Source organism: Pantherophis guttatus, chromosome 1 (assembly GCF_059756535.1).
Source record: "Pantherophis guttatus breed Tessera chromosome 1, ASM5975653v1, whole genome shotgun sequence".
NCBI classification, from domain to species: Eukaryota; Metazoa; Chordata; class Lepidosauria; order Squamata; family Colubridae; genus Pantherophis; species Pantherophis guttatus.
Window position 1 is genome coordinate 105,311,411 of NC_142063.1, and position 19,547 is coordinate 105,330,957.

Sequence of the window (19,547 nt, forward strand, 5' to 3'; positions counted from 1 at the left end):
TAATTAATTCAATTTATATGGCGCCCCTCTCCGAAGATTCAGGGCGGCTCACAATACATTTTAAAAAATCATTATCATTATCATTATCGAGCCTTGGTAGTACAGTGGTCTAAAGCACCCTGTTATTAAGACCAGCTGCCTGCAATTACTGCAGGTTCGAATCTCGCCAGGCTCAAGGTTGACTCAGCCTTCCATCCTTTCTAAGGTAGGTAAATTGAGGACCCAGTTGTGGGGGCAGTAAGCTGACTTTGTATAAATATACAAAAGGATGAAGGCTATTGCTTAGTGCATTGTAAGCCGCCCTGAATCTCCGGAGAAGGGTGGCATATAAATCAAATTTTAAAAAAAATTATAAAAAATTATAAAAAAACATTAAAAACATTAAAAACTCATTCACGCCATTCATGGCCAGATCTCGCCAGATCACAAGAGCGAGATCAATGGCCCCAGGCCTGCCGGAAAAGTCAGGTCTTCACTGCTTTTCAGAAGGCCAATAGGGTGGGGATGGTCCGGACCTCAGGAGGTAACTAGTTCCAGACAGCTGGGCAGCCACAGAGAAGGCCCTCCCCCGCAGGCCTGCCAGCTGGCATTGTTTAGCTTACGGGACCCGGACGAGACCAACTCTGTGGGATCTTACCGGTCGCTGGGAGCTATGTGGCAGAAGGTGGTCTCGAAGATAACCTGGCCCTAAGCCATGTAGGGCTTTAAAGGTAATAACCAACACCTTGAATTGTGATCGGAGACCAATAGGGAGCCAGTGCAGCTTGCAGAGAATTGGTGTAATGTGGCTGTACCTAGGTGCACCCACGACAGCTCACGTGGCTGTGTTCTGGAACAACTGTAGTCTCCGAACACTTTTCAAGGGTAGCCCCATGTTTGTTACTGACTGCAGTTAGATTTTTGGGAAAGAAGTCCAAGTGTGAATGCAGAAAACTGATTCTTCAGTGACATGTTACATTTCATGGTCTTGCATGGTCTTATAAGTTTATCAACTAACTGAATTTGGTGCTCTGTAGTTGCCAAGAAAATTCTCAATGACATCCTTGAATGTTTTCCAGGTGATTTTCTATGGCCCCACTAACAGTTCTTTGAATTGCTCATCGTTGATTATGTATCTGATCTGTGGACTAACAAAAATGTCTTCCTTAATTCTTGGAAACATATGTCCCAAAGAACAAAAATGTTCACCTTCCATGTTCATTGCTTTCATAAAACTTTTCATCAGTCTGAGTTTTTACGTGAAGCGGAGGCAAAGGTATCTTTGTCAAGTCAACAAGTGGTTCATGTGCCATTTTTTTCTGTTCTGGAATCAAATTCGTTCAGAGTGGCCATTTCTTTTTAATGTAATGTGATTCTCTTGCATGGCTGTCCCATTTGCATATGTAACAAGCAATACTTGGTATACCTGCATTCCCAGGAGCAGAGCCACACTATTTTTAGATCTCCACAGATATTTCAGTTGCACTTGGTGTACTGGATGTGCTTCAACAACAGTTCCATGTTTTTGTATGTTTCTTTGTATGTTCCATGTTTTTGTATGTTTCTTTGTATGTTCCATGTTTTTGTATGTTTCTTTGTATTTCCATGTTTTTGTATGTTTCTTTGTATGTTCCATGTTTTTGTATGTTCTTGCATAGCCAACAGGTACTACACAGTTGCCATTGTATAAAAATAGAAGATTTATATAAAACTGTCCATGATAAATTAAATTAAAGGTATCTTTGTGATTAGCAGCCAAAAATCTGTAAGTTACAGCTAAATATATCTCTGAAGCAAAATATTTGTTGTCCAGTGTAATATGTGTGCTGCTCATAGCAGGCCAATTGATTGGTTGATTTCTCTGCCTTTTCTGCCCTCCCTTTTCAGCCTGACACCATCTGGCAGGAAAACATCCATCAATCATAGCATTACCACAGGAACTGGGCAGGTGTAGCCATGGAATTCTGCCCAGCATGATTAGTGTCCATTCTGTATTTTCTCCTACACCCTGTTCTGTTGTAACTCAGCCTGAATAGAATGTCTAAATAAAATTACATAGGGAGCTGAATTATAAATTGTATTTAGGATTTCTCTTTCCTTCCTTTCCTGCCAGGTTCTTAAAATTTCACAGTTACTTCGCTCTTACATTTTTAAAAGTATTTTCTTGGTTAACTGTTACATCACTTTACTGTCACAATATTTCAAAATCCAGAAAAATATCTTTCCATGCAATTAATATGTCTCACTCTTTAAAGTGATAAGAGCAGAATGGCAGGAAACAAAGCTAACCAAGACCAGAGATCATATAAGCATTGCTCAGATGGCCAGTGAAATGTCCCTGGATGCTGTCACCTTAAAGAGGAAAATGCTACTTTTAATTCTGGCATAGAAAAGGATGCCTAAACCTGTCTCACTCATGGACTGGGGAAGTACAGAAGAAACCAGATGTTTGGCTTAGATATAAATTGGCTACCCTGGGATTGGAATGCTGCACTATATACTGCACTACTGAGACTACACTTGGAATATTGTGTACCAGGGATGCAATGCTCCCAGTTCGAACCGGATCGCCTGATCCGGTAGCGATGGAGGCGGGTGGTTTGGAGAACCGGTAGCAAAAATCCCTGCCCCCCTCCCCATTGCCCAGCTGAGCCGTGCAATCGTCATTTTTTTTTAAAGCATTTTTTCTACAACCTCTTTGGCCGAAAAAATGCTTTTAAAAGTAAAAAAAAAAAGCCTCTGATGATCCGCGGCTCAGCTGGGATCATCAGAGGCTTTTAAAAGCATTTTTTCTACAACCTTTTCGGCTGAAGAGGTTATAGAAAAAATGTTTTTAAAAGGAAAAAAAGCCTCTGCCGATCAGGCAAGTCAGCTGGGATCGTCAGAGGCTTTAAAAAAAAGAAAGCCTCTGCCGATCAGGAAAGTCAGCTGGATCATCAGAGGCTTTTTAAAAAAAGAAAGCCTCTGCCGATCAGGCAAGTCAGCTGGGATCATCAGAGGCTTTAAAAAAAAGAAAGCCTCTGCCGATCAGGAAAGTCAGCTGGATCATCAGAGGCTTTTTAAAAAAAGAAAGCCTCTGCCGATCAGGCAAGTCAGCTGGGATCATCAGAGGCTTTAAAAAACAAAAAGAAAGCCTCTGCCTATCAGGCAAGTCAGCTGGGATCGTCAGAGGCTTTTAAAAGCATTTTTTTTACAACCTCTTCAGCCAAAGAGGTTGTAGAAAAAATGGTTTTAAAAGTAAAAAAAAAAAGTTGGCCATGTCCACTCAGTCATATTACACCCTCCCCCACCAAGCCACGCCCACAGAACCGGTAGTAACAAATTTTACATTTCACCACAGCTATATACAGTTCTGGTCAACACAATACAAAAAGGATGTTGAGATCTTAGAAAGAATGCAGAGAAGAGCAACAAAGATAAAGGGTCTGTTTGCCTGAACTGGTAGCATTTCACCCCTGCCTTCATCACATGAAACTTTCTGTCCTCTTAAGCCAGCTGTCCCAGAAACAGCTGCAATAAACTCCTCAGCACTTTTCTTGTATCATTGGAACAAAGCTGGCTCACTATTATTTGCTGAACTAGGCCACGAGAACTATTTAGGCATTTGTATATGGAAGAATCAAAGCTGCCTTGTAATTAAATCCTACAGATTACATTATTATTTACTCGCAGTTGCTACATGCCAATTGTGACCAGGTGACTACTAATTACATGAATAATTTAGAATTTGAATATGGGTAGAAGCAAGATCTGGACTACTCAAGATCCAGAAAAGATGGATGATGGGATTTATTTCAAGGTCTGCTCCTCAGATACATTGGGGATGTCAAAATCTGAGACCAATCCAGATTTTTTTGTGCTTGTAGCAGATCTAAGTCTTCAAATTCTAAAGTGCAAGTACGCATTCATTGTTAAACAATCCACAAAAATAAAACTTTGATTTCATTTTACTTTCCTTTATCTTTACATCTATATATAAAAAATGGATGTGTCCATGTGTGTGTTCCAGCATAACTCTGGAATGCCTCAAGCAATTTCTTGGTACACAGATGACTTACTCTCTGGAAAAAAATACTGTGGGGGTAAGATACCCCTAACACCCCTCGGGGTATGTGTTCTGTTAAGATACAGCCTGTTGTGACTTAAAATGGCTTCTACTGTACAGCACAGTGCAGTTGCCATGGTAATGGCTTCACAGTACTCCACAAGGGGGCTCCCTCTGGTAAGGGGGAAAATCCAGAAATTATGTTTGATCCGGACATTTTCAAGAGGGTTTGATTATTCTTGAGGACAAATGTATGGCCATGATAATAAAACATTACTGCAACTCGCCAGCCTGCACCACTACGAGACCGACATGATGTACTTCACATAGACTATATACAAGAAAAGAACTACAACATCAAACAGTGTAAGGGCATATATCACGGACAAGAAGCCACTTCTAAATCAAGATTAAAAAAAAACATACCGAATGATCATGGATCAGGTAGCAAAACAACAAGGTGGGATCATTTTACTTGACGCTTCTGGCACAGGGAAAACATTTTTAACTAATTTAATTCTCGCCGAAATCAGGGCTCAGGGTGAAGTTGCTCTTCCTGTCTAATACAGGATTGGGGATAAATAAATACCAGGGCAACGCCGGGTTATCAGATGGTCTGGAATAAAATGTTTAACTGGGGACAATTCTGAGAGCAGCATGGCTACGGCATATATGCAGTTTATGGTACAGGTACTTTAGCGCTTCCAGGCTGTCTGGCTTCGTGCCTGGCTATGAGTTTAGCAGGGATTATTCCAGCAAATTAGAAGGGTGGGTTAGAGTAGATTTCTTTCAGTGTGGGAAGGAGAATGTTTCTCAGTAGCAGTTGCTGGTATCATAAATGAGAGGGTGTTGTTGCATTCATGTCCTACTTGACAGCTTTCCATGTGCATCTGGTTGCCAGCTGCGGGAAGCACATGCCTAATTAGATAGGCCCTTGATATGATTCAGAAGTAATCTGTATATTTATGCTAGTCATTATGAGACATATGACAAATAAAATATTTACAGGCATTCTAACCTGTGATAATAGTGAACCTCAGAAGCTAGTAAAAACTAATCAAAAAACGTTGACTACTTGAACTCACTGAATGCTAAATGCAATCTCCTTGTGAAGTTTAGATATAGTTTATAAGAAGTTAGGACTAACCTTTCCCATTTTTGAACCCTAACTTTTCTCTTTTACATGCCAACCATCTTGACAATACTGACAGAAAGAATAAAGTTGGGGGCTCACTTTTGCCCAAGAAAATTGCAGCAGTAGCACCCTAGGTCAAGGGCTTTAAGAAATTCTACTTTCCCGGGATTCTGTCAGAATAATACCGTATTTTTCGGTGTATAAGACGCACCGGAGTATAAGACACACCTTAATTTTGGGGGAGGAAAACAAGAATTCTACCTCTACCTACCAGCATTTCGGAATGGTCTGGGGGGAATCTGCCTGACAGCTTCGGGGAACAAGGCGGGTGCCACGATTTGCAGCTGGTCACCCCTCTGGCCGCCCAGCAGGCAGCTTAGGGCAGTCAATGCTCACAATGACTTCACTCCCCTGCAATGTGAGGAGCTGCCGCCTAAGCCCTCTGCGCCCAGGAGCCAAGCGAGCCGAACGAGAGCTCCTAAAGAAAAACGCCCCTCCTTTCCAGCCACCGCTGCCCGGATTCCCCAATGCAATAAACAGAGCCGCATTTCAGGTGGCGGACAGCCAGTTTCCCTGCAATGTGCAGCGGGGAACTGGGAACCGTTTTGGATTTGGGGAGGGGATTGCAGCGCTGCCGCCTGAAAGTGCTTTTCTTCCCGTTGCACATTCCCAACATCAATTATCTAATGGAGACACGGAGTCTCAGTCCATTGTGGATTCTGTTAATGTTTTAAGGGAAGATGGAAGCAGTATAAAGAATAAAATACATTTTGCTATAAAATCTCTCATAATTCTATGCTCATTTCCCAAGAATTCAACATCTTGGAGTATAATTTGAGTATATGCAACATACCTGGTTGGCTCCCCAGAAATTCTTGTCACATTTGTTGCAATACTTGAATGGTATTGCTTATTTTGGAACCCATAATATCCAAATTATAGTTCTGATATTCACAGAATGCCCCTTAGGCATCCATGCTGTTTAATCCTTGGACTGACTAATACACTTTTAATCTATTATCATATGATGAACAGTACATTCAGTCGAACACTATTATTAGGAATGATCATGAAATCCTGATGTTTTATTTATTTATTTATTTATTATCAAATTTATATGACGCCCTTCTCCCGAAGGAAACCTTAAGTGAAAATGGTATATTTCACAATGAATCTACAAGATACTCTTTCTCCTCACATTCTGTAATATCTGTACATTTTCCAATATCATGAAGTGTTTTCATTAATTTACTTAGAACAGATACTGTTAACCATCTTGTAATTTCTCGCATTACTTCAGATTCTTTTTTGAACATTCACATTCAATTAATTCTTTCCAATCTATCATTAGGAGGAACTTTAGAATGACAGCAAAATGGACTTGCAGTACTGGCCACCTCACCTTAAGCTTGTCCTTGGGCAGTGTCACAATAGGAAGAAAAATACTACTATAATTCTTGAGCAAGTCATAACAATTTAACATGATCTCAGTCATGGGCTGGGAACAAGATAAACACAGTAAAAAAAGAGAGAGACTAAAGTAGATCATATGCCTCAAATAATGATAACAATTGTTTAGGGTATTCAATAAAACATAACTCTGTCTTCTAAGCAGATAGAATTGAGCAGAAAGCTCTTTTGAAAGGAAAAATGCCGAAAACTCCCTAAATTGTTTCAAAGGACTATGGGATAGTAACTACTTATCTCAATTCAGTGACAATGCTGTCACAGCGAACTGCATTCATTTCACCCGGAAGTGGCATGTTAGCATTATCGTTGTCAAATACTTCTACTTGAAGTTATGATAAGTGCAAATAATGTTACTAAAGCCAGGGCTGAAAGTCAGATGAAAATAGTTTGACCTTCCTATTAATTATAATTGACAAGTTTGAGAAAAACTCCTTTTTAGGAGTCCTGTATGATTGTACAGCTGATGGATTCAGCTTGAGGTTCTGCTTAGGTTTTCTTACATTGATGAAAATAATTAAGGAAAATTATAAAGCGGTGTGTCAATCAATTGAAGTTCCTTTAACTCCAGCTGAGCTCCTTCAACTCCAATTGAGCTAATCACTAATGGGTTTTCATACCAGGCCTGTAAAATTCCAGATGTAGAGTAAATACCCTTTGTGGTAGTCTTCACCCAACCTAGTATAAGCAAGTGAGTTCTCCAAAAGAGAAAGACACCAGACAGATGACGTGTTTATCAGGCTCCCCTAATATCTGGAGTTGTCCCCACTCAGCATTATTATTGTTAATTTGCCTCTAATTAATCCTGTGAGCTAAACTAATGCTTTTCAAGCTTGGCAACTTTTAAGATGTGTGGACTTCAACCCCCAGCATTCTTCAGCTAGTATGCTGGCTGGAGCATTCCGGGGGTTGAAGTTCACACACCTTAAAATTGCCAAGCTTGAAAACAGTGAGTTTAACAACAAGTGAGCAAAGTTAACAATAGAACTGAGGAGACCGCTGAAGCTTCAAGAAGTCTTTTGAGGAAAACTCGTCACATGCCTAGTTGTATCTCATCCTAGCTTCTTGGCTACTGCTTGAACCCAGTGATCTAATCCCAATGAACAAGCTTTAGGGCTCCTGTCCGTAACTCACGGCTAGTGGTGACGGAATTCCTTCCTTCCCCCGACACCTTGGCTAGATGAAGAAGTCAACCAGCAACAATATGGGCAAATATACGTGTAGGGCAGCGTGTAATAGCACGTGTGAATGAAGGGCACTCGAGTGGCAAAAACGATAACCCCGAAGAAGCCACTTTGAAAGGATTAATTTCTCGCTAAACTGGTTGCTGCCAGTCCCTGAGTCATACGGGACTAGTTTTCCGCGTGGGCGTGCTCCACACAGAATGCCCTTCTCAGCACCCACCCAGCCGGTTGCCCAAAGGAGATATGTGGGCACGCTCAGCATTCAGAAACATCAACCTTTCCCGACGGCGGTGGAATTTACTCTATATCCCTTCCCGGGTCTGAGACCGGCTAACTAGAGGGTTAAATCCAACCCCGCCTCCTTCCCGATCACATGCTCCCGTGTTGCAAAGTGAGGCTCGGTCAGCTGATAAAGCAGTCACGCGGTTGGGCTGCTCAGTCATCTTCAGCAGATCCCGGGTCGTGGTGGTGTTCGCCTGATCTAGCTCGATCTTGCTATGATGGGGCTTCGCGATTTAATATTGCTCGCCTCTCTGGTGGCTGCTTGTTCGGCGCTGATCAGGTGAGGATCGGTTTTTCCTTGGCGCTAAAGGATTCCTGAGTGTGGGGTGGTGGTTTTGCAAACAGACTTGGGAGCTTAAAGAAACCGAGGCTGCATTTTGCAAGGCATGGACTCCATTGTTGTGGCCTCTGTTGCTGTGAGCACCGTTTAGTCTCTTCTGGATTCTCTTTCATTCCTCTGGGAAGGTGTGCCTAAAAGCAGCCATCGTGTTTTAATTTTTGCCGACCCTTAGGCATCGATTGATTGGAAGAGCCTGATCGCATCCTCTGGATTGGATGCTCTGTTGAAGTACAAAAAAAAAGTTATTTTTTTTTTCTGAGCGGACTTGAATGTGGACAATTTGTTTGAAAGGAAACTGGGGTGCAGAAGAATATCCTCTGGAATTGGTGGCTGATTTTCCTTGCTGCCGACTTCTTTCAAAACTGCACTCCTGCTTCTGAAAATTCTGATCAACTATCAATATGCTTGATCTAAGCTAAAGATATTGAGGAACACATCACCCACTCTTAACTATAAGTTAAAACCTTCCCCCAAAGTCTTGTGATAGTAAGTTAAAGACCAGCCTGTCTAGAGGGCACCAGGTTGCAGAAGTTGGCTCTAATTTAAAAATCACAAGCAAAACCCTTGGTTATGTTAATATTGTAAGCATGCTGTTGATGACCACAGCATGCAAGATATTTTTTCTACTTTCTGTTTGTGTGTGTGTGTGTTTTTCCACTTTGTGGCTTTTGAACACTTGTTTCTCACCTTCTGATTCATGCACCCATGCACTTTTCTTGATAATATGCTTCTGAAATTTTCCAAAAGTCAGCCATCATTTAATACATTGATTCCCCCCCCCCCAATTAGTCACTTGCGGATGGGAAGGGAAACATTTGCCCAGTATAATTTTATGTGCATTTGTTCAGTAATTTTCAAGTTGTTGTGATCTGATGGACATTGTTTCTCTAGTTCGTAGTTTAAGGATGAAAAAAGATGCAAACTTGAATTGCATAAATGTTAAAAGACTCTTGTCTTTCATTTGGGGAAGGGAGGGGGAAGAGAATTTAATTTTTGAGCAAAGATTTAGTTCATTTGAAAAATGGCAAGAGGAACAGTCCAAGTGAATAGTACAAATTCTCTGTAGCTGCCTACTGATTGGATCTGTAAAGATAAATTTCATCTTAAAAACACATTTCTAACCCCAACTGCCACAGAATAGTTCCCCCCCCTCTGGTGTCACATACCTTCTCACTTTTATATATGCACCAGACAACCCCCTGTCAAAGATAGCACTATCCTAAAAATTAACACAATCTTATTACTTTAGTGGTGGTGTATTTTAATGGTAGAAAGTACCACCTATGTGTCTGGTAGTGTTGAGATCCATGTTGGTCAGATGAATAATATAACTATGCTCAGATATTCCATAAAGGTATTACTTCAGTTTATATTTTTTTAAGTGCAGAGTTATTTCTTAGAATATAGGAGAGAGCACTGTTTTGCTCTAATTCTGCAGATGTGAGTTGAAAAGTTAACAGCACAGTTAAGTTATATTTAGGCATCTCCTTTGACGAGAAAGGTCACCCTGAGTAGAGTCTATAACTCTTCCTTGCTGTCTGCAGGAATTAGGAAAATACTCTGTCACTGATATGATACTGTTTTATTTCTTTTATATCTAATTCAGTTTTACTTTTCAGCCTAATACATCATCACAAGCTGATGTGGCATTCCAGCAATGAGATAACCATGCTTGTTTGTGAGATCTGTTTTTAAAATTTTAACAACTGGCATTTTGCTTAAAAATAATGTAATTTGAGTGAAATACTAAAATTGAAAATTAATGTATTCTGTGATTAGCACAAGCATCCAGTATTTGGTGCAAGTGTTTTCTTTCTTCTAATAAGGAACCCAGAATTCTTAGTTTAAATAACTGAGGGGTTTTTTTTATTATTACCAGTCAAATAGTTAGCATTAGTACTGGTTGGGGAAGAAGAAAGTCCTATTCTTCTTTCTCCAAAGTCTCCGATAGGCCTGGACAATTGGCTGCTTTCAAAAAGAAGCATAGTGAGATTATGATGATGATAGCATCCGCTTTTCAAAACCTTCTGCTACTTGTTAGAGAAGGGATAATCTGGATACAGGGCCCAAATTGAAGGCAACTATGGCTGGCTTCCAATATCACATAAAGTTTGTGGACCCGATTTCAAAAGGCAGTGCCATTGGAACTTGCTGACACTAATGAAAAACCAGTAGGAGTAAATGTAATTAAAGCTGCAGCCTGATTCTCATTTATGAGATTAAGCACCATTGAATTTACTTATGTTTGAACATATACTGACTACTGAACAGAATGACTGACTAAAGTTACTTCCAGTTAGGTCTGGGCTTCTTTCATTGAGGAGTGTGCCTGCATTTTAAAATGTGAATAATAATAGAATTAACTAAAACTCTTCCCTTCCTCCACCTCTTCCCCCTATTTTCCCAACACCATAAAGACAACTTGATTTTTCTGTCTTTTAAACTTGTTGGTTCCTGTTAAACTTGTTGGTAATTCTTTCTGGTTTGATATTGTAGATGTAGTATAACATCATATATAGCGCTGATTTTGATATGACGGTTAAGCATAACTTGAAACAGATTGTAGGTCAGGAGGATGCCTTTTGGTCTTTAGATAATTCATATTTTTGATGTTTCAGGAATTTTATCCTTCCAAGTAATGTATTAACTTTAAAGTGACATTTAACAGATTAAAGATGTCAGTCCAAAGTAATTAGAGCTAACATAAGCTTTCAGAGGTTGGTCTTAGCAAATACAGGTTAATAAAAAGGGAGTAATGAAGCTTTGAAACCCTGATCTGTAGGGAGGTTCCCATAATTACTGCAGGGTAAACTAGCAAGGCTCCATTAACTTCACAAGGCCCATGCCAGTAAATCTTGGAGAATGTGTCAACTAGACAAACTGAGCTTGATGGTTAGGTTTAGATAAAAAAGGAAAACTATTCCATTGCTAAGTAAGGTCATTAAGTGAGTCAGGCCCAATTTTATGTCCTTTTGTGCCACGGTGGTTAAGCAAATTGCTGCAGTTGTTAAGTGAATGACAAGGTCATTAAGCAACTCCGGCTTAATGGGATGCGGCAACCATTGGCAACCATGCCAGTTGCCAAGCTCCCACATTTGATCATGTGACTGTGGGGATGCTGTGACCGTTGTGTGATGACCGGTTCTTAGTCACTTTTTTTGATGCTGTTGTAACTGCTGTTGAATTGTAAATCGAATTGCTACTTGTACTTAAAAATATATTTTGTGCTGTGATTGTTACACTATACTGATTCTCCCGGAAGAATTTCAGGAAAAAGAGGATATCAAGGAAAATTGTTGTGGCTAATACATGTTTTCTTTTTGTTGTTTGATAATTTCTCCTGAACAGAATCCCTCTGAAGAAATTCCCTTCCATGCGTAGCATCTACAATGAATATGGGACCAATATCCAAGACTTGATCGAGTTGGGACAAATGCTGAAGTATAAATTTGGGGGTCCGGGTGCACAAATACCTACCCCAGAGGCTCTGAAGAATTACATGGATGTAAGTAGGGTGGTAGTTTCCTTATCTTTTATCAGCTTTATTGGTTTTGGTCTTTTAGCTATGAGAAGAATATATGTGATATTGCAGTAAATGAGGCTAGGCAAATTAATGATCTGTACGAATATATCAACAGCTGCCAGTATTAAGAACTGTATTCTGACTCCTGCCTCACGGACAGCATACTTCAAATACTATCCATACTTTGCATAGTGAGATGGGCAGCATATAAATTTAATAAATACCCGTGGCTAAAGAGCAGCGGTAGAAGAGGTTTATCAACTTCTTGAGCTTCCTGAATGCATCTGATTGACTACTGTGTGACATAGAATGCTGAATTAATGAGTCTTAATGCCTATGTAGGCCAGTTAATGTCCTTCTATTGCCCAACTATCTGTAATGGTTAGGTGATCTGTGCTTCAGTTTGAGAGCAGCCAGCAGCTAATGTTTCATAGCTCATGCTACGCATGCTCAGCTTCATTCCTTTAGGCAAATTTGGAATGTGGGCCATCCACCCTACTGTCTCATAAACCCAAAATGTGTCACTTCCTTGTGAAAAATATTCCCACAGAAAGGTTTTGTGGGAATATTTTACAGGTTAATTTTATGGGGGAAAAAACTCGCATCTACTTGGGAGGCAAGTTCATGATTTGCTTTGGGCCAAAGATGCTATTGAAATAAAGGAAAATGTGTGTAGGAGAGGTATGAAGTAATTGGTGAAAGTCATCAGAACGGATATGAACTCTTGTGTTTCTGACATTCGGGAATCAAAATCCATTCACTCAAAAGATACTTCAATTGAAAAGAGAACTGATGCAATGAAATGGCTGAAGTTAAGAATGAGAGAAACCTGGGCCCGAAGTAGAACACCTAGTGCAAATTTCCTGTGTAAAATACATTTTTTGGTACCACTGCTGTGATTTCCACTTGATTAGAAAAGCATGAGGTTATAAAGTATGGGCGTTCTTCTTAATAAAGATTTACAGCTGGAATTCTAATTTTGTTCCTGATGGAAAATAGGCAGACAATTATTGGCATTTGGACATTGTACCTGGAATATAACTCCTTGGTAATTTCTTCCAGGTTCAAAGAAAGTCGCACTAATGATGCTTGTTTCTAAAGATGAAAAGAAGTGTAGCTGCAGTAAACAGTGTCTCCCTGTTTCTGCTTTAATTTCTTTTTAAATATTCTTTGCAAGGCAATATTAAATAACTGCATATTTTATTGATTTAATTTCTGTATTCTTTGTTCTATGCTTATTTGTACAGTTTCCTCATATCTGTTGAGCAAAAGATGTAACTCTCAAAATTTACCAGCAAGGTGATAGTTAAAGAAAAACTGTATTCAGGCTCTGTGTTAATGAGAATTTTTTTCTTAGGACTAATTAGATCTCAGATGCTTTATGAATGCTTTTGAGTCTTGTGATTCTTGAACTCCTTGTCAGTGGAAAAAAAAAATAGATATATGGATAAGGCCCGGCAGTTTTCTAAATTAGGTTAAGCTAGGGAATCTTCTTTGTGCACCCTGGTTGCACTAAGTCCTGGTATAAAACTTTGCTACAAACCATTTTCAACACCCCATAAGTGAATTTTTATTCATTATGGTAATTGGAATTTGTTCATAAACACTTTGATTAGAGACTGCAACTATAAGCCACAGTGAACTGTTGGACATATAAATACATGTGACAACTAATATTCTTTAAAATATATTTTTCTTGTGTGACTGTTTAAATATCACATTAAGCCATACTTAAACTAACATTATGGCTTGCAGTTTATGGGAATCCATCCTATGAGTTGGGTAGAATCAGTGGCTTGTTTTACAGAATACACTAAACTAATTGGTTTCTTTAGTTTTGGCTTAATGTGCTATGCAAATAGTCATTTATGGTTTATAGCTTACTATGGAAGCCCGTCAATTGTAGTTTATTCAGCAAAGCAGTTAAATCATGGTTTAGAAGAAGTTGCAAGCCAAGCTACCAAATTGAATAATACCGTACAGGCCAGCACTCTGCTTCATGCAGGAGGTTCAGAATTGGAATATACTGAAAACTTAGCTAGTTAGTATCAGGAAACTTCAGCAATTAATTCCATTATGGAGCAAGTCTATCAAGCTTTTTCAGAAGAGCAGGTTTCTAACTTTTCTGCATAAATAAAATCAGATATATTATAAATGCGGCATTGTATCAAACCATAAACAGGTTTGTGTCTGATAAAAAAAATAGCAACCAGTGGAGAAAGTAATCAGAATATATATTTATAATAATTCAGGATAGACATTTATGTTTTGCAAAATGCAATTAACAATGCAGGCCATCATTTGAAATAAATGATGGGCTGCATTGTTTTGCTTTGAAATAAACAACTTTAAACAAAAGTGACTGCTGCGCTGCTTCAAGCAGCAAATGGTATCTTTATAGATTTGAGTTGGGTTTTTTTTAAAAAAAACTTCCAATTGTAGCATGTAATAATTATATGATTGGCAAGGGTAGCAATTTCAGGCACATCTGTTGTTTCATTATAACGAGGTCAATGTGTTGGGTGAATGAGTGAATGAGATTCAATGAGTGAATCTCAGTCTGCAACTTTAGGTATCCCAGATTGCTACAAATAGTGCACCTTCTTGGACCAAGTCCCCGTGAAGTCAGCAGGGTTTATTCGGAGGAAACATGATTAGAGTCAAATTGTTGGTATATCCAGGCCAGTCTTATCTATTCTTCAAAAATCTAGATGGCAGCATAGAAATTCAGAAAACTGATAACACTTGACTGCCATCTAGTAGTCATCCAGATTTTTGCAGTCAGGATATAATAGGTCTAGATTTATATCCGGTAGGTCTGTCTATTCAGCTTTGAAGTTCTGTATTCACTAGGGATTGGTTTAATTGAACTTGGCTCTTTCAATCTGTCATTTCCACATAGTAATTCTTGGTTTTCCATCATCCGGTTCCCATACCTGCTCTCCCAGTTTTCAATTCCTATGTAATGCAATTCATTGTTCTCTCTTAATATTATTTTGCTGGAGGGGGAGCTGCTACAGAGAGAGTCCTTAAGAAACTGTAGTTATGCCGGAACAGCCAGGTTGTCTGTTGAAATTAGATACTGTTCCAAGCTAGTATCTCCTAATATGAGAAAATGTTGTATTGGAAATTCTTTCCATTAAACTCTAGTGGTACAGATAGGTGCTGTTATGGGTTCAACATCATAGCATTTAAAGAAATTCAGTCATTTTTGATCTGGGAGACTAAGGCACAAAATTGATGGCTACAAGTGAAGACTATATTATTCTTGAGCTAATAATGCCCTGAAGCTCAGGGTTGGGTGTTGGGAGAGTTTATTTCTAAACTCATATTCTGCATGTTTCCTCATGTGAATCTCTGTCAAAGTCTGTCTACACTTGTCACAGGGTCTGGTAACTTGGCTGATGTCATCTTTCATAAACAAAATTTGAAGTCTAAAATGTTCCCATTTCCACTATGCTTGTTCAGCTTATCCTTTGCCCTTCTGTAAATATATCTTAAATTTTAAGTTGTTGCCATTTTCCTGGTGATTTTGCTTATGCTTCTGAGATGCCTATCTGCCTTCCAATAAACTATTAAATAGAAACTGCCACTTATTTGATCTGGGAAGGAAAGGGATATGTACTGCAGTGAAGTTGATGAGGTTCCTCTTCCTTTTGAAAGCATTAAATATTCCTATGAGGCATATGGGAGGGAAAAGAGATGAGTAGCTGGAACCTAGGGAAAAAATGAAGCACGTCTCTCCTCCCCCCCCCCCCATTATCTGTTACGGATCTAAATGGTCTGTACCTCCAATTTGGAAAAGTTGAGTACAGGTAATCCTTGACTTAGAGCAGGGGTCTGCAACCTTAAACACTCAAAGAGCCATTTGGACCTGTTTCCCACAGAAAAGAAAACACCGGGAGCCACAAATCCTGGGTGGGCGTGGCCAATTCGATGTCACTCACTTCCACCAGTCACATGACACCCCCCTAGCTACGCCTACCCAGCCGGTCATTAGGGCAGAGAACCGGTTGTTAAAAACACCAGGAACCACAGAACCCTTTTGACATCTCTCTCTCCCTCCCCCCTCCCTCCCCACCTCTCTCTCTATCTCTCTGCCTCTGCCCCGGCCACTTCTCCATCACCCACCGTCACCCTTACCTTCTCAGGCCAGGCAAGGAGTGACTGGGAGGGCAGGGGGCAGGGCCAGCCAGTGGTGGGATCACCCAACAGGGAGCCACAGCAGAGGGCCCAAAGAGTCTCATGTGGCTCTGGAGCCGCAGGTTGCTGACACCTGACTTAGAGCTACAATTGGGACCAGCATTTCTGTTCCTAAACGAAGAGGTTAAGTGAGTCCCGCCCAATTTTAAAACTTTTTTTGCCATGGTTGTTGTGAATCATGTAGTCGTTAAGCAAATCCAACTTCCCCCATTGACGTTGCTTGTTGCATCTAGCTGGGAAGATTGCAAATGGCAATTACATGATCCTGAGATCCTCCAACCACTGTAAATTACATGCTGGTTGCCAAGTGCATGAATTTTTCTCCCAGAACTATGGGAATGGTACGATGGTCATCAGTGCAAGGAGCAGTTGCAAGCCACCTTTTTCAACGGTGTTGTAACTTTCAACAGTTGGTTAATGAAGTCAAGGACTGCCTGTATTTTATCAGACATATTTCTTCTCTAGTGGTTTGTTGTTTTGTTTGCCAATTCCAAGTGAGCTCTGCAAGAATGGTATGGAATTGTTTAATCAAGCTTTACATGTGATGTTGAAATGTACTAAGTAAAATTGCTCAATATATTCTTGCTCATTTTTTTTTTTTTTTTAGGAAAAACTTAATTGTTCTTTGGCTCGGATGAGGAGAAGGAGGTAGCATATTAAATCACATTTAGCAATTATATACAGTCTTTATTGAAGACCTTCTTGTTGAGGTGATACCTTTCCAGGGTAGACCTACAGTGATTTAGATGATATTCAGACATAAATATACCTATATCAAGTATTTTGAAGCGTATCTTCACAATCTGTTTTTGTAAATTTATAGGCCAACCCATAATGCTTTGAGATAATTGAGTTAACAGCAGTGAAGTTAATTGGGATGAATGTCATTATAGGGAAAAAAGGGAACATCGGCCTAAACTCTGGCACTCTTTCTGTGACATATAGGTAGAAATAAAAAGTGTCTCAAAGCTGAATGCTAACTATTTCATGCTGCTCTTATTTGCATAAAACAAGGTAGCTTAGTCATGGTATTCCAAAGTCATGTTAAAACTTCTCTTAACCTTACGGTTCTGAACAAATTACCTGTTCACGCTCCTTTCTTTCTCATACTGTCAATTATGTTTATATAAAACAAGTACCAACTTGTTCTTCAACTGGTAGTCATACTTCATTTACAAGAATGGAATTGGCTCTTCTTCAGACACATTTGAATCTGCATAGGATCTAAGGCAATTTGTCTTCCCAACTGACAGGATCTGAAGGCTGTCAAAATCCACATGTACTTTATAGTGCAGATAGATTTCTAGGTATCTTTATGCCCCATTGCTAAAACCTCTGCTTATTCATGCATCCAATGGGTGGAGATTCTAGAGAGAATAAGATAGAGGGCTGATCAGGCAGTATTCTGGTTGCTTTTCTACTTTTCTTTTTTTATTTGTTATCTGCCATTCAAGTCATAAGACTTTCAAGATACTTGAAGAGCAATTTAAAGTTTAAATTGCTCTTCAAGTATCTTGAAAGTCTTATGACTTTTGTTTTAAACAAAAAAACCAAACAAAAGATAATGCAGCAAAGGGCAGTTAAAAATACAAGAGTTCAAGTCAACTTGCTGTGAACAAAATTATATATTTTTTTATAATTGCTGTTCCAATACTTGCCTGGTTTTAAAATTGTTGTAAGGATGCTGAAAATCTTGACACCATTGTATTTCAGGAACTTGTCAGGTAATTAGGAGAAGTGGATTTGATGCTGACATTTTTGCTTTGTGTTGCATTTTTCTCAAGGAAGTATTTCGGTTGAAAGGTAATCTACAGTTCTGTATCTTTAAAAACCTATAGTGAAATATTTGTAATGGGGGATGATGTTTGAGAGTATTATGGGGCGACTATAAGTATTATCTCTATAAATTGCTTTGAAACGAGATGGGCGGCAAATAAATTTCATAATAAATTTTAAAAAATAAATTATCTCCCATGCTTAATTCTATTTTTATTTTTGTCCGCATGTTTCATCCATGCATAGCAAACATTGCTTTTTACATAATATCTTGTGCATTGAAGCAAATGCATGATGTTTGAGTCTTCATATTCATCTTTGCTTTGATGTGGTCTTTTGGTCTACGTGCACATGCTGTAATCTCTATCTGCCTCTTGAGTCTCTTCAGATCACCACTGAGGTTCAAAAGAATGCTTTGTACCTAGGCTACAGGAGAAGTTGCTTTTAAGCATTATTAGTTCACCTCTGAATTAGCCACACCTATCCTGACATCATGTTGTAAAAGCTTTCTCTTTCCCCATGGCAATTCTTTGGTGAATGAACACACAGCATCCGCTGAAAATACCTATTGTTCAAGCATGGGAATTGCAGAACAAGCTGGCTTTACTCTTATTACACACAGGAAAGCAACTTTGGAAGTCAAGACAAGGAGAGCTTGCTAAATTGCTCTCTGTACCTTTGCTTTTCAGAAGAATGGCAACCATAATCTGAAGTGCACTAAACAATCACGTGAAGTTTAAATACAAGTACAACAAACTAACCCTTCTCCAAAAAAGCATTTTTTTTTCTCTGTTTGCCACACCCGATTAGCTGACAGGCTATCATTTGAAATATGAATAAAACTAAATGATATATGTACTATCAGTTTTCTCTAACATTACTGGCACAGTTCCTTTTCCTTTGCTGAGGTGGTTTCAATTTTCTAGTTTAAAAAAATCTACACTTTTGAATTGAATGGAAAAGTGTAAACTATTGAAACAATCTTCTTTGTATTTACTATATCTGCTTTTTCTTCTCCGTTGTATGGGTGGGGGTCTATACTTAATTTTTCATTTACACAATTTTAAGCTAATCAGCAAAGAAAAATACAAATATATGTAATAGCATTCAAGATTCCTCAGAACTCTGGATTGAGTTGAGAAGCACAGGATTTTAAAAAGGTGGTCCTGGAAATTATTGTAAAATGAACAATTCCAAAACCTTTGACTGTATTTGTCAAAATATTTGTCCCCTTGTAGAAGAATGCAGTTTTTACACAGATTGGCAACACGTTGTTGCAAATTAAGGTGTAGATTTATCCTTCCAATAGCAATAGCACTTAGACTTATATACCGCTTTACAGTGCTTACAGCCCTCTCAGCGGTTTACAGAGTCAGCATATTTTCCCCATTTATTTGGGTCCTCATTTTACCCACTTCAGAAGGATGAAAGGCTGAGAACCTTAATAATGCTATATAATTTTAGCCAACTCCCATGTCTTCTTGATATTCAATAAATTCCAAATAATAGGGATATAATCAAAAACATGTATTTTTTAGATTTTGAATTAAAATAAGGACATCTTTATCTACCTGGATGTTTATTAAAAATGTAACTCAAAAGCTTGAGTGCCC

General features: G+C 39.0%; 1 protein-coding gene across 1 annotated transcript in view; it reads left to right on the plus strand.

Moving 5' to 3' along the window:
• Positions 1 to 8,044: 8,044 nt before the first annotated feature.
• CTSD (cathepsin D) overlaps positions 8,045 to 19,547 on the plus strand; it is a 37,010-nt gene continuing 25,507 nt past the window's right edge. The window contains exons 1-2 of the mRNA XM_034416864.3: positions 8,045 to 8,372; positions 11,781 to 11,937. Coding sequence (XP_034272755.1) covers positions 8,308 to 8,372; positions 11,781 to 11,937 — 222 coding nt within the window. The 5' untranslated portion in view covers positions 8,045 to 8,307. The remainder of the gene's footprint in view (positions 8,373 to 11,780; positions 11,938 to 19,547) is intronic.